Genomic DNA, 16,323 nt, shown 5'->3' on the forward strand with positions numbered 1-16,323 from the left:
AATTAAAAAAAAAAACTGTTGGTTTTGGCTCGGGTCGTGATCTCGAAGTTGTGAGATCGAGAACCCTGTTGGGCTCCATGCTCAGCTGGGAGTTGGCTTGAGATTTCTCTCTCCCTCTCCCACCCTCCCTCCCGCCACACTTTCTCTCTAAAAAAATAATAAATAAATAAGCCTTAAAAAAAAGTAGCAGTATGGCTAGTGAGGAGAGTGAATTGTGGCAGGTAATAAACCTTAGAGATTAGGGGATCATGGCATCTGAAGTTTTTTAAAAGTCTAAATTTTGTGTTATTGATAATAGACAGGGAAGAAACAAATTTAAGCCAGGGTTTTCTCAATGGACTGTGAAGCTACAGAAAGGGAACAAATTAAGAAATTATTACAATTGCCTAGACAAGAATGAGGGTTCCAACAAAAGCAAGGGCAGTGAAGATGCAGAAGAGGTGGCAAATTAGAGAAAGAGGGCATATGATTAATATCTTAGTCATGATTGGAGGAATGAGAGAGGGAAAGATCAAAGAGGACTGAGGTGTAGAGCTGAGACAACTGGACAGACACTGCTGCTATTAACGTGAATAAAGAATAGGGAGGAGGAGCAAGTTCCATGGGGGAGGAGGGTAGGAGGCAGAGACAGATTGACCTTGAAATACATGTAAAGCATCCAGACAATTAGAAACACAGGTCTGGAAACCCGAAAAAAAAACTACGGGATATAAATTTAGACCCACCAGAATATGAGACATCTGGAGTCATAAAAGCTTCAGAGGGAGTTTTTAGGGTAATGAAAAGAGAATGAGCCCCTAAGAGCAAGCAGAAGAAAAGTCAGAAGTTAGACAAGAACATCCAAAAAAACCCAGAAGAACCAGGAAAGAAAAATTATTTAGAAACCAAGAAAGGAGTTTCAAGAAAAGAGATGTGGCCATCACTGTCAAATTCTTAGGTACATGTTAAGCTCTAGGTTAAGGGGCTATGTCAATGGAGACAATGGATGTGGAAGCCAGACTGTGGTGGGTTAAGGAGTAATCAGAAACTAGGATGTAAAAATATAAATTTGGCCTAAAGAAAAAGAGACAAGCCAACAGCTGCAAGGGGACTCGGGAATAACTGTAGAGGTCTGAGAGCATGTATCAGATGGAAAGTAAAGAGATGGAAAGGATGTAGAAGAGTAAGTGAATAACTGATAAAGGAAAAACAGAGCATAAATGAGGTTAAGAACATAGATCATGAGATTTGTGTTATTGTTACTCAACTACACTTCTAATTTAAAATATTTATCACATTTGAAAACTCAGAAAGGGGGATCCCTGGGTGGCGCAGCGGTTTGGTGCCTGCCTTTGGCCCAGGGCGTGATCCTGGAGACCCGGGATCGAATCCCACGTCGGGCTCCCGGTGCATGGAGCCTGCTTCTCCCTCTGCCTGTGTCTCTGCCTCTCTCTCTCTCTCTCTCTCTGTGACTATCATAAATAAAAATTAAAAAAAAATTAAAAAAAAGATTTATAGAAAACTCAGAAAGGTACTACTTTGTTTGCATTACCACACAGATTTAAAAGTCCTAACACTCAAAACCTAATATATACATAGATCTGAAGATATTCCATAAGTTCAACTTTTATTCAATCAACTCAGCTGTCCACTGTCCTCAATTAGCATTAGTCTGAATAACTGAAATTTATTATATCGGAATTCAAATAATAAAGACCTGTTTACAAACCAGAGAAACAAAAAGGTCAGATCACTTCTGTATCTTATGTTAATTTCACAGGACAGACAGTAACTTGTGTACAAATTCTGACTCCTAACAACACAAATCAGGTTATTTCACAAACCCAGTTGGCTTCCCTATTCCAGTATAAAATTAACCATGATCAGAGAAAATATATAAAAATATTTTTCTGGGCATTAGCCTCTAAATGAAAAAAATACTGTATTTATGAAATCAGGTATGTATTTTAAGGGTCATTATAATGTTTTATCACAGCAGTAATTAAGATAGATTTGAAGACAAATATACAGGGCATTTCAATAAAGCAAATAATCCTTAAGACTAATAGAGTATTTAATCTAATGCTTTTTAACTTTCTTGTTTAGAAATCAATCATCTAATCCATTTAGAAATCCATGATGTTATTATTCTTAGAAGAAATTAAAGCTAATTTATATTAAACATAATTTATCAAAAAATTAGATGTTCATATTTTGTTGTAAATCTTATTAAAAGCATTAACACATTTCCGTAAAATGTAAAATACACTTGCCTTTCTATAAAAGATTTTTAATAAAGTAATGTATTTCCTGAAATACCTTTACTTTGAAAGATGCAGTGACTTTATTTTGGCAACGAGGACATTAAATTTTATTCAGTAGAGTAGTAATCTACACAGAAGTGGTCTGGAAGTCTAGAAGAGTTAGTGTAACTCTCCTACAATGATTTACTGACTCGTATAATCTGACCCAATTTATCATCTTGCTCACATAATCTGGCCAATATATTGAAACATTTTTTACTTAGTTTCTGGGGCTTACCTGAGAAACATTACTATCCAAAATCAGTCTTGGCAACTGAGAAATAATTAATGAAGAGACCCACATACACAAACATATGCACACTTTCAATAAATATACTGAATAACAACACCACCATTAAATATGTACCATGGAACACAAAGAAATCTTGTGGCTCAGTCATTTATATGTATTAGGATAAAGTTGCACAAAAGCTCTGTATGTTCCTCAACACCACAAAGCTAAGGGGCTATCGCTGAATGAGCTTGGTGATATTTGGATATAAATTTCTAAAGTAGTATATTTTAGTATTTAATGAACTATAAATCCAAATTCAGTTCATAATATATCCTATGAATAACCCTTTTGATTCCTGGAAGATGGGTAATTAAGAGAAATTTTATTTTTGAAATAAAGATATTTTATAGAAATCAATGACGTCTTAAGCAAGAAAATACTGGCAATTCTGAATATTTTTTTAAGATTTGATTTATTTATTCATGAGAGACACAGAGAGAGAGGCAGAGACATAGGCAGAGAGAGAAGCAGACTCCCTGCAGGAACCCTGATGTGGGACTTGATCCCCAGACTCCAGGATCACACCCTGGGCCAAAGGCAGGTGCTAAACCACTGAGCCACCCAGGCGTCCCATGAATAATGGTTTTGACCCAGAGAGTAGTATCTCAGGCTTTTATCTTTTTTTTTTTTTTTTTTTTTTTTTACGTCTCAGGAAATATTTGTTGACATTCAATTTTTTGCAGTGTCCTAACACTGACATCTTCTGACTATTGAGGAGAACTACATATCTCCTTAAAATCTTTCCCAGTGACTAAGCTTATCTTTGTACCCACTTTATTAAAAGTATGGAAGAAATTAACATTTCTTGAATGATGGATAACGTAATAGACGTTTCAAAGAGGATCTCATTTGATCTCTTAGGAACTTACAAAATAGAAATATTATAGGAGATATGTTTAAGCCTTAAAAAATAAAATACTTATCAACAAATGATACTATTAAATCAAAGAACTATTTTTTAAAGGCTTCTGTTAAGGCTTTACTGAGATCTTCACCTGGGTTACTGTAAAGTATTTTTAAAAACAATAAATTGGGGATCCCTGGGTGGCGCAGCGGTTTGGCGCCTGCCTTTGGCCCAGGGCGCGATCCTGGAGACCCAGGATCGAGTCCCACATCGGGCTCCCGGTGCATGGAGCCTGCTTCTCCCTCTGCCTATGTCTCTGCCTCTCTCTCTCTCTCTCTCTCTCTCTCTCTCTCTCTCTCTGTGTGTAACTATCATAAATAAAAATAAAAATAAAAATTTTAATTTAATTTAAAAAAAAACAATAAATTGTATTGATTTGAAAGTTTCATTTGATATTAGATTATCCACAGTAGGTAAACAGGCTGCACAGCATAGGCTCTAGGTTCAAATCTTGACTTGGCTGTTTATTAGCTAAGTGACATGACACATATTAGTTGGCCTCTCTGTTCCTTAATTTACCCATCTGTAAAATAGGAATGATAATTGTACTTACTTCATAGGGTTGCTATGAATATTAAATGAGTTGATATTTGTCAAGTCCTTAGAACAGAGTGCCTGGCACTTAATAATTGCTATGCAAGTGTTTTTGATAAATTATCAAAATTTATATGCTTTTACTTTACTAGTAGATCAAGTAAATATCAAAATCTCTTCCATTAGTCAGAAAAACTAAAATCTCTCATTCATCAGGTTTTATCTACTAACAAATTTTACTATGTGCCTTTGTTCAACGTCCTATAAATTGAAAGAGGAGATTTTAAAACAAATGTCAGAATATAACTGCAGATCTGTAAAGACTTGGGATAAACAGACTTTCACCATTACTGACCAGGGTTCTGCTTAGAAGGTCCTTGTTTTTTTTCCTTTTTATTTCTTCATTATCTCTCGTACTGACCAGGTACCATGAAGCTCAATAAAAGGATTCAGTAATTACTTGTAGAAGGATGAAACTTATCACAGACTTGTTAAGACACATAACATTTTTTTTTGCTCATATGATACTCCCTACTTCCAAATATGTTATATTCCCATAAAAGGAAATAGATCAATGTGTACAGATAACCACTTTTACCAGAGAAAAACATAAAATATAATCCTATCCACTAGAGATATAAACTTCAAACTACCTATAATTTGTCATAGAACTATGTATTTACATAAAATTGTTATTATTACATAAAAATTAGGCTTTGGGAAACAGAAAGGGCACAAAGACAACAGAATTTGCCATTCATGGGGCAGGAAGCTTATCTGCACTGTCCAATAATGGATTCTGAATAGTACTGAAGATTAAGCTAATTCCACTGACATCTACAAACGTAGCAGACTTTAACCACAAATGAATAATACTACAATACTTACAAAGGTGTACACAGTAAAATTTCATTAAAACCCTGCTACCTAGAAATTTGGGGTGATTCGAATAGTCTAAACTTTTAATTTAAGAAATCTACTAAGGTAGCAAGAAGAAAAAATGGGGTACAAACACTTACAAGCATTTTTAGAGCCAGGTAAATAGCATTTATTTAGACAGAAACAGTTAAATGCTAATTGCAAATACATGTGAACTATATACCGAAACAAATCTAACAAAAGACCTATTCTAGGCAATCCCTTAAAACATAACTACATATTGCTACAACTAGCAGTATAGCAAACATTCATCCTTCATGTCAAGTATCTGGTAAATCACAATTCAGATTGATATGCAATGTCATTCTTAATTATTCTGAATTATTGAAATTTTTTGTATTTATAACTGGATAATATTATCTATATCCATGCATGTGGGAAACCAAGATAAAATAATACATTTATTATATGTAACTAGAGTTACAGTCTACCCTATTAACATGAAACTGATAAAACTAAAAGTAATAATTAGAACGTAAATTTTGCAATTTAATATAAAGTACCTTGAAATATTCTTTTCTAATCTGTTTGCTCCGCCTTCTTTCTTCATTCTGCCAGATTATAGGTTGAGATTCTGGCCACTGCTGTTCATCTATTTGATCCTTCTGATTTTCTAGGGGCTATAATGAGACAATTTCTTTTAACTAAATAAATGACATAAATAAAATATTAGATATAACAGTAATTCATTTTTCTCTTACCTGCCATGTGAGGGGTGATAACGGTGAATTAACTTCATCTGCTGAGACACTACAAAATTAAAGATGTCTTCATATGTTAAAAAATTTAGAATTATTCTTAGGTATTTATTATGAACAATATAATGTTGTCTCTCGCTCTCTCTCTCTTTTATTTTTTACCAGAAATCTAAAAGATTTTATCCATGTCTATGGTTTAAACTACATAAAACTTAAAAGTTGACAAAAATATATTAAGTTCCCAATCACTTCTATTCCTTTAAAAAAATTCAATAAGTTTTTTTTAATATAATTCCTATGCAAAGGACTACACTAAGGACTTTTTAGAGGCCAAAAGAAATGTTATACCTAGACATACAATGAAAAACCAGATGTTTTTAATGATTAAATTAAATCACTACCAAAAACAAACAAAAACCTAATAATTTCTTTATACAGATTTATTTTGTTTAAATGCCAAAGAGATTAGGGGAGTAATTCTTCTCTGACTATTGAATTACTGATTATGAACCTCTAACCCTTTATTCTGACACATAGGGTCTATGGTAGAAATTCTTTTCATCTATTTTTGTCAGGAAAAGTAGACTGTACATGTTGTTGTTAAGTGGCCAATTTGAACAAGAAGTTCCTTTGGAAAAAATACACAGACAAAAATGCCCATTAGAGCTATTATTATTCAATACTGTTGTAGAACTTCTCTATTATACAGGAAGAAAAAAACATTTAAATATTAGAGAGAAAGAAACAAATTTTCAAAATTTAGAGAAGACATGATTATCCAAGGGGGAAAAAAATCTATTATTATTAAAAGAAGGTCACCAGTTATAAAAAATATACAAAACTTAATAGCTTTCTCATATATCAATATATTGATAACAAGCTATAAAATATATCAGGAAGAAAATATTCATAAAAGGAAGGAAAAGCAAAAATACTAGGAACAAACTTAACTTAGACATGCATAAGATCTACATCAAAAACTATCCAAGTCAGGACACCTGAATGGCTCAATCAATTAAGCATCTGACTCTTGATTTTCATCTGTGCTTCCAAATCAACTTTGAAATTCTTTTACCAAATTTCTAATACATCCTTTCTGTTTTTTATTATAGTTTATTTCAGCTGTCAATTAATTTGAAGAAGTTATAATATTTTGTCTTTCTAAGAACTTTCCAGTTATTCAATTTTCTTACTAGACATTTGTAGTCTAGTCTAGTGCTCTAGTCTAGTGCTCAAGTCATGATCTTGGGGTTGTGAGATGGAGCCCTGAATTGGGCTCCATGCTCAGCACATGGAGCCTGCTTGGGATTCTCTCTCTCTCTCTCTGCCCCCACCCAACCCTGTTCCCTGTTTGTGCTCTCTCTCTCTAAAAAAAAGAAACATAACTACAAATGTCTAGTAAGAAAATTGAATAACTGGAAAGTTCTTAGAATTACAAAATATTGTAACTTCTTCAAATTAATTGACAGATGAAATAAACTATAATAAAAAACAGAAAGGATGTACTAGAAATTTGATAAAAGAATTTCAAAGCTGATTTGGAAGTACAGATGATAAAGAAAAGCTATATAATAAAGGGGACTTCCCTGCTAGGAAATTACATATATTCTACTAAATTAATTAAATACCATTAGACCCAGAATTTATAGATTTTCCAGTGGAAGACAAGTACAGAACCACAAATATAACAACTTGTGATTTAAAAAATGAAATTTACAATTGTTATAGAAATGATAGGTTATGCAGCAAATAGTGTTGAGACAACTGGTTAACCAATTACAAAATACAAAAAGAAAGAAAAACAGGGGGAGTTGGATACGAAAAAGGAGAGAGGGAGCAAGAAAAGAAGAAAAAATTAAATACCTCACACCTCATATCAAAAACCAAAATTCATGACTAAAAGATTCAAATATAAATAAAGATGAAATTGCATAAGTATATGAAAAATACGGGCAGTAAGCTTTTAAATGTTGAGGCAGAGTATATGGAAGAAACAAACTAAATACTGACAAAACACACAAAATGTAAGAATTAAGACTCTGTATCTGGCCAAGATAGAGTAACAGTGATCAGATTTATACCCTGACTAAAAACACTAAAAGAACAGATAAAATATATTAAATTCTGCTTTCCAAGACACTGAGTACCAGGCAAGAAAGAAAGAAAAAAAGACATTTATCCCTTACAGATGGGTAACAAAGAAGGCAAACCCCATAATTGCATCAGGTTGCTGCAGAAAGAGAGTTTCCAGGCTCCTAGCCCAGAGAGGAGGAACCAAAGTAAGGCCAAGGGGGCTCCCTGAATTGAAGAGACAGAGCTGGGAGCCGGAGTAAAAAAGGTAGATGGAATTAACAGGACAAAGTAATAGAGATTAAGCAATGCACAGAGAAAGGATTTGAAGAGCTTTTACTCTACAGAAGCATTCTTCAAATTTTCAACAGAGTACTGCTCCCTGTTCAGCGGGGAGCCTGCTTCTCTCTCTCCCTCTACTGTTCCCCCTGCTTGTGCACTTGCTTGCTAGCTCCCTCCGTCTCTCAAATAAATAAAATCTTTTTTAACAATTCAATCAGGAATGTTGAGGAAGCTAGAGAAAAAGACTAAGCATGTTAAGTACAGACACGATAAACATAAAATAGATAAAAATAAAAGTTCAAGAGATGAAAAGTACAACATCCGAAATTGAAAATAAACTGGATGGGATTAACTGTAGACTGGACATTTAATAAGAAATTATTAGAGGGGTGCCCGGCTAGCTTAGCTGGTACAGCATAAAACTCATGATCTCAGGGCTGTAAGTCTGAGCACCATGCTGGGTATGATGATTACTTAAAAATAAAATCTTTAAAAGAAGAAATGATTGGTGAACATAAAGACTTAGTAAAAGAACTATCAAAAATCAAAGAAAGAAAGAAAAATACTGAACAGGACTGAACAGAACCTCAGCAATCAGTGGGAAACCCAAAGTAGCCTAATATACATATAACTGGAATTCGAGAATAGGTCAGGGGACAGAAAGGATATTTGAAGAAATAAGGGCCCAAATTTTCACATTTCATGAAAACAATAAACCCATAAATTTGAGAAGCTCAAAGAACTCCAAACAAAAGAAAAATGATGAGAACTACAAGATACATCGTAATCAAATTACTTAAAAACAAATAAATGATAAATAGAAAATGGAAACACGGGATCCCTGGGTGGCGCAGCGGTTTGGCACCTGCCTTTGGCCCAGGGCGCGATCCTGGAGATACAGGATCGAATCCCACGTCGGGCTCCCGGTGCATGGAGCCTGCTTCTCCCTCTGCCTGTGTCTCTGCCTCTCTCTCTGTGACTATCATAAATAAAAAAATAAATTAAAAAAAAAGAAAAGAAAATGGAAACAGCAGCCAGAGGAAAAAGACACATTAGGTTCTATGAAACAAATGCTGACAACAGAATTTTCATAGGAAACAACACAATCCAGAGGACAATAAAAAACTCTTTAAGGTACTGAAAGAAAACAAAAATGTCAACCTAAAATTCTGTACCAGCAAAGATTCAAAAATGAAGGTGAAACAAAGACTCTGTCATACAGAAGCTGAAAGGATTCAGCACCAGCAGCATTAAAGTTCCTTTCAGGTAGGAAGAAAATTATACTACATGGAAATATAGAGCTACACAAAGGAATACAGAGCTATTAGTGATGGTAACTAAGGGAGTAAAGATAAAAGACATTATTCTGATTATTTTAATCTCTGTAAAGAAATAATCAACTATTTAAAGCAAAAATAATAACAATGTATCACGAGGTTTTAATATATATATATATATATATATATATATATATATGTAAAATGTATAGCAACAACACCACAGAGGCCAGAAGGGAAGAAACAGATGTATACTGTGGTAGAGTTACATATGAAATGGCATACCAACACTTGAAGGTAGACTGTGATAAGTTAAACACTATACTTTAAACCCTAAAATAATTAGTAACAAAAAATTACAGCTAATAAGTCCATGAAGGAGATAAATAGGAGTCTTTAAAAAAAAAATTTAAAAAGAGGGATGATGGCTATAGGGAATAGATAAGACACAAACACACAAGAAGATGATAGATTTACATCTATTAATAGCAATAATTCCATTAAATATAAACAATATTAACACTACCATTAAAAGATTGTCAGATTAAATAAAAAAGGAAGGTGCTACTATATTCTAAATATAAGAAACAAACTTTCTCCACAAAAACACAAGTAGATTAAAAATAAAAGGATGGATAAAAATGTATCATGTTAACAGTAATCAAAAGAAAGCTGAGATGACTATACAATATCAGAAAAATAGACTTCAGAGCAAAGAATATTACCAGAAATATAAAAAATATTATTTCATAATAACAAAGGTATAAATTCACCAAGAGGACACGACAATCCTAAACATTCATGTATTTAATAACAGCTTCAGAATACATGAAAGAAAAATGATAGAACTTCAAAGAAATCCCCAATTAGTGCTGGAGATTTCAATAGTCTTCTCTTAATAACTGATAAAACTGACATTGTAGTGTGCCAAGGGAGTGATGTGGTGATAAAGACAAACAGTAAACAAATAAAGAAGTATATATTCAGAATGTCAGATGGTAAAAAAAAAAAAAAAAAAAAAAAGTATAAATTTAGAATGTCAGAGGGTATTAAGATCTTTGGAGAAAAATTAAAAAAGGTATGGGAAAAGGGACAAGGAAGTTGGGGGGGAGGCATTATCTTTTATAGAAGTTATCCAGGGGGGATCCCTGGGTGGCGCAACGGTTTGGCGCCTGCCTTTGGCCCAGGGCGTGATCCTGGAGACCCGGGATCGAATCCCACATCGGGCTCCCGGTGCATGGAGCCTGCTTCTCCCTCTGCCTGTGTCTCTGCCTCTCTCTCTCTCTCTCTCTCTCTCTCTCTCTCAATCTGTGACTATCATAAATAAATAAAAATTAAAAAAAAAAAAAAGAAGAAGTTATCCAGGGAACTCCTTGCTGATGACGTGAAATTTGAGCAGAAACCTGACACCAAGGGAATAAACTTTATGGTTATCTGGGGGGAATCATCCTAAGCAGAGGCAAAAGCCTTGAGGGACCAGGAAATGCCTGGTGAATTAAGACTCAACAAGGAGGTCAGTATATCTAGAGAGGAACTAACCAACCAGGAAGACCCAGGCAAGAGAGCAAGGCAGGAGGGCGCCAAATAATGCAGAGGTTTCTAAGTCCCTAAAGGACTCTAGTTTTTATTCCAAATGAGATGGGAAGTCATTAGAGAATTCTGAAGAGTGACAAGATCTGACTTACATCACAAAAAAATATCAATCTGATGCTTTTTTGAAAAACAGACTAAAGGAAACCAAGGGCAGGAAACCGGCCAGAAGGCTTTTTTAGGGCAGCCCGGGTGGCTCAGCGGTTTAGCCTTCAGCCCAGGGTGTAATCCTGGAGACCCAGGATCGAGTTCCACGTCCGGCTCCCTGCATGGAGCCTGCTTCTCTCTCTGCCTGTGTCTCTGCCTCTCTCTCTCTCTCTCTGCCTCTCTCTCTCTCTCTCTGTCCCTCATGAATGAATAAATAAAATCTTAAAAAAAAAGGCTATTTTAATAACTGAACTAAGAGATGGCTAGGGTGGAAATACATCAGTCAGGGAAAGACAAATATATGATTTCACTCACAGTGGAATTTAAATTTTTTTTTTATTTATTTATGATAGTCACAGAGAGAGAGAGAGAGAGGCAGAGACACAGGCAGAGGGAGAAGCAGGCTCCATGCACCGGGAGCACGACGTGGGATTCGATCCCGGGTCTCCAGGATCACGCCCTGGGCCAAAGGCAGGAGCCAAACCGCTGCGCCACCCAGGGATCCCCACAGTGGAATTTAAGAAACAAAACAGATGAACATAGGCAAAGGAAAGGAAAAATAAAGTAAGAGGAATCAGAGAGAGGGAGGCAACCATAAGAACTGTTAACTACGGAGACCAAACTGAGGGTTGCTGGAGGGGAGGTGGATTGGGGGAAGGGGGAACTGCGTGATGGGTATTAAGGAGGGCACTTGTGTTGAGCACTGGGTGTTGATGAATCGCTCCTGAAATCAATACTACACTATATGTTAAGTAACTTGAATTTAAAGGAAAACTTGAGGGATCCCTGGGTGGCACAGCGGTTTGGCGCCTGCCTTTGGCCTAAGGCGCGATCCTGGAGAACCGGGATCGAATCCCACGTCAGGCTACCGGTGCATGGAGCCTGCTTCTCCCTCTGCCTGTGTCTCTGCCTCTCTCTCTCTCTCTGTGACTATCATAAATAAAAAAAAAAAAGAAAAGAAAAATTTGAAAGAAAAATCATAAAGATAAATTAATAAATAAAATAAAAATTTTAAAAGATATGGCTAGAGCTAGGGTGGTAGGTGTGGAGGTGGTAAGATGTGATCAGATTCGGGTTATATTTTGAAGGCAGAGTCAATGAGATCTGCTAGTGGATTAGATATGGCATGTGAAAGAAAAGTGACATGTTAAGGTTGACTGAGGCTTTTGAGCTGAGCAACTAGAAGGATGAGTTTACATTTTCTGAAATGGGAAAAAATACAGGAAAAACAAGTTCAAGAGGTACAAGGAGGGATTAAGACTATAGTTTTAGAGGGGCACCTAGGTGGCTCAATGGGTTAAACATCTACCCTCAGCTCAGGTCATGGTCCCAGGGTCCAGGGATAGAGCCCCACATGGGGCACCCTCTTCAGCTGGGAGCCTTTTTCTCCCTCTCCTTCTGCCTCTGTCCCCTGCTAGTGCTCTCTCTCAAATAAATAAATAAAATCTTAAAAAAAATAAGAGTATAGTTTTGGAAAGTTAAGTTTCGTGACTATTGTACATCCAAGTGGAGATGTTAAGTAGGCAACAGGTTATATAACTCTGTGGTGCGTGCGTGCGTGCGTGTGTGTGTACACACACGAACATGCAAATATTCACGCACACAGATAAAAAAGGGTCTAAAGAGAAAAATACCAAAATACTATGACTTGTCATCTCTGAAGAGTGGAATAATAGTTGATATTTATTTGGGTTTTTTTCTTTGTGTTTGCTAAATCTTATAATTTTTCAAGAATAAAGCTACATTAATCTCGTACTAAGAAATTTTTTATTTTGTTTTTAAGAAAAAAATTGAGTGATTATTTTGAAAATGAGAAAAGTAGAAGTAATAGTTATATGAAGGAGAGGCCAGGATTAGATATCACAGTGATGAGGTTTGGGCAATTGGGGTTTTCTCAAGAGAATATTAGGAACCTGGGGGGGAAGCTTAGCATGGGAATGAAAGAAGGTAGGGGGGAAGTAATAACACAAACTTTAAGGAAAGAGAACATACAAGATAACAGAATCAGTATTCAAAAATGGAGGGAGTGGGTTAAATTCAATTACTGAAATTTGAGTAATGTTTCTAGACTTGAGTATAAAAACTCATCTTTATACTTGAACTCAATTCTGAATGCCAAAGTGGAAAAAAAGAAGAAAGGGCAGTCCCAGGAGAGAAATCAGGATATACAGAACACAGAGATGGGAAGCCATGCTAGAATAAGGAAAAAAGTACTGTTCCTAACAGCAAAAATTGCCACTGGAAGAGCGCATAAGGCTTAAGATAGGCAGAAATTCACTTCAATCTTACAGTTAAGTCAAACATTTTCAGCTTTATCCTGAAAGTGATAAAGAACCAGTAGAAGATAATAAATGGGAGTCAAACAGACTATTTTAGAACCATGACTCTTATAACAGTGCAGAAGACAAGTTTAAAGGTAAGCAAAAGTGAAGAAAGGAGATACATCTAGGGACTGTTACAGTAATCCAGGAGGAAAAGGATGGGGCCCATGCCAATACGATTGTGCTAGGAATGGAGAAGTTGAGACAGATGTAAGTAATGTTAAGAAGCTGTAATTTTCTGGGCAGCCCCGGTGGCCCAGCGGTTTAGCGTCACCTTCACCCTGGGGCATGATCCTGGAGACCTGGGATCGAGTCCCACGTCGGGCTCCCTGCATGGAGCCTGCTTCTCCCTCTGCCTGTGTCTCTGTCTCTGTCTCTCTGTGTGTGTGTCTCTCATGAATAAATAAATAAAATCTTAAAAAAATAATAAATATTTCAAAAAAAGAGAAGCTGTAATTTTCTGTTATTTACTAGATTGGGAAGGGTGCATAAGAAGTTTCTGGGCCGCTTGGGTGGCTCAGCTGATAAGCACCTGCCTTTGGCTCAGGGTGTGATCCCTGAGTGCCGGGACTGAGTCCCACATCAGGCTTCCTCCTGCATGAAGTCTGCTTCTCCCTCTGACTATGTCTCTGCCTCTCTCTCTCTGTCTCTCATGAATAAATAAATACAATCTTAAAAAAAAAAGAGAGAGAGAGAGAGAGAGAAGTTTCCTATGATTTCAAAGTTGCTGACAGGTGACTGAGTAGTGGGACACTTACTCAGGCAAACTATATAGGAGAAGAAGTAAGTTTGGGAAAACATAAGTTCAGTTTAGACTGAGTTATCCAGGAAAAGATATCAGTGGTATGTGTGAATCTCAAGGAAGCAAAACGTTCTTTTTACCATATGTTAAGACATGGGGTTCTGGAACCAGACAACCTGGGCTTGAATCTTCACTGTATCACTTATAAGCTGTGTGACCTTTAGCAAATTATGGTAATTTCTGAACCTCTGTTTTTTCCCTAACAAAATGGGGTAACAGTAACAACTTCATAGTTGTTAGGAGGATTAAACGAGACAAGACATCTAACCCATTGAGAACAGTTTGCATATAACAAGCGTTTAAGAAATGTTAATTCTCTCTGTGTTTACTTCTACAGCCACCCTACCTCCAGCCTTGGACCTTTATACTCCTGTAGAAATGACCCAGGAGTTGAACCTGATGCAAATTTTCAAACTGCCAAAAAGATAAATAGAAACTTTCAAGGTCTTCTAGTTCTCTGGAATTCATACATATTAACTTAGACCCTGTATTCACAAAGAAGAACTTAGTAAAACCCAATTGAAATGAAATTAAAAAGTGAACGATAACAGAAAACAAACACAATGATGAAGAAACACATTCTGGCAGTAATACTCCTACAATAAATGGTTTACTGAGTTAATAAATGAACAAATGATTCTGTCATTAAGAAAAAATGCAGGTATGAGCACAAAAAGAGATCAAAATCAGTATTTTTGGATCTGTTTATATCAAAAGTAAATTTATCTGGTGCTATAACACATTTCTTCATTAAATTATCTAGTTATAGTAAATCTGTATCATTTATTCAATTAAAGCCCACATATGGGAACATCACTGTTAGAGAATCAAGCTTCATTTTAAAATATTAAACATAAGGACTAAGATATTTTTATACCTCTTTTCGCATTCCACAGTTTGTTTTGGCTTGTTTCTTGGGACAGAAGTTGAATGATTAAGAATCCTAGAAGTAAATTAGTACATTAATTCCAAAATACATTAAAAAGAAAAGTGTTAACGCATGATATAAAAGATCTCCATAATAAACTGCATCTGGTCCATGAAGATCTCTCCTAGAAAACAATGTTTAAATATCATTTAGATATAATTCCTATGGCTATCATGAAGGAACGAAGCCCACCAACTCTTCCGCACATCTTCTTCTATAAACCTTTTCTTGAGGTCTGGGTATCTTCTAAGCATGCTATTGCCCTGTGTGTATCTAACTGGCTGAGACAAAAGATAAATAGATGCAGATTGTTTAGGTGCCATCGTGACTGATTTCATTTTCCCAGCACAGCAAATAACACAAGTTATGCTAATGTAACAGATGATCATTTTGCCAGGAGCCAAATAACAAATCTTAATTCTAAATGTAAAGCCAATGTTAAAGTTCAATTCTTTAAAAAAATCTCACAAGTTTACTAAACTTTTAATACCCAAATAAGATGATATTTGAAGAAAACAAAAAAGAAAAAAAACGATAAAGCATCATGAGAGAACTACTTGTCCATAATTTTATAGAATTCTAAGTATTAATCTCAAAGTCCAAAGTAATGAATAACTTCCTTTAGCATAAGTCACTAACATATTTAAGAGTTCTTAATATTTATCTATTTACTATAGATTTAAATGTAACTTGCTTTTCAATTTTAAAGTTTAGTCTTATAAAATATGTCTTATTCAAGAAACTTTGGATGTCAACTATCAAAATAAAAAGGAGAAAATAATTTAAAATTAAACTACAGGGACGCCTGGGTGGCTCAGCAGTTGAGCAACTGCCTTTGGCTTGGGGCATGATCCTGGAGTCCTGGGATCAAGTCCCACATCGGGCTCCCTGCAAAGAGCCTGCTTCTCCCTCTGCCTATGTCTCTGCCTCTCTCTCTCTGTCTTTCATGAATAAATAAATAAAATCTTTTTAAAAAATAAAAATAAAACTACATATTTACTACTAAAAAATATCATAACCTAAAGATAAGTTGGTAATTACAGAAAGATGGTTAACATAAAGAAACCAATTTTCAGGGGATCCCTGGGTGGCGCAGCGGTTTGGCGCCTGCCTTTGGCCCAGGGCGCGATCCTGGAGACCCGGGATCGAATCCCACATCAGGCTCCCGGTGCATGGAGCCTGCTTCTCCCTCTGCCTGTGTCTCTGCCTCTCTCTCTCTCTCTCTCTCTCTGTGACTATCATAAATAAATAAAT

The 16,323-nt window shown here is 35.7% G+C and overlaps 1 protein-coding gene across 1 annotated transcript in view; it reads right to left on the reverse strand.

Annotated features, from left to right (window-relative positions):
• LRCH2 (leucine rich repeats and calponin homology domain containing 2) overlaps positions 1-16,323 on the reverse strand; it is a 109,686-nt gene that overhangs the window by 29,812 nt on the left and 63,551 nt on the right. Inside the window, exons 12-14 of the mRNA XM_055339052.1 lie at positions 15,019-15,084; positions 5,656-5,704; positions 5,458-5,574 (exon numbers count right to left, since the gene is read on the reverse strand). Coding sequence (XP_055195027.1) covers positions 5,458-5,574; positions 5,656-5,704; positions 15,019-15,084 — 232 coding nt within the window. The remainder of the gene's footprint in view (positions 1-5,457; positions 5,575-5,655; positions 5,705-15,018; positions 15,085-16,323) is intronic.

The sequence above is a fragment of the Nyctereutes procyonoides genome, unplaced genomic scaffold (genome assembly GCF_905146905.1).
Source record: "Nyctereutes procyonoides isolate TBG_1078 unplaced genomic scaffold, NYPRO_anot_genome, whole genome shotgun sequence".
NCBI classification, from domain to species: Eukaryota; Metazoa; Chordata; class Mammalia; order Carnivora; family Canidae; genus Nyctereutes; species Nyctereutes procyonoides.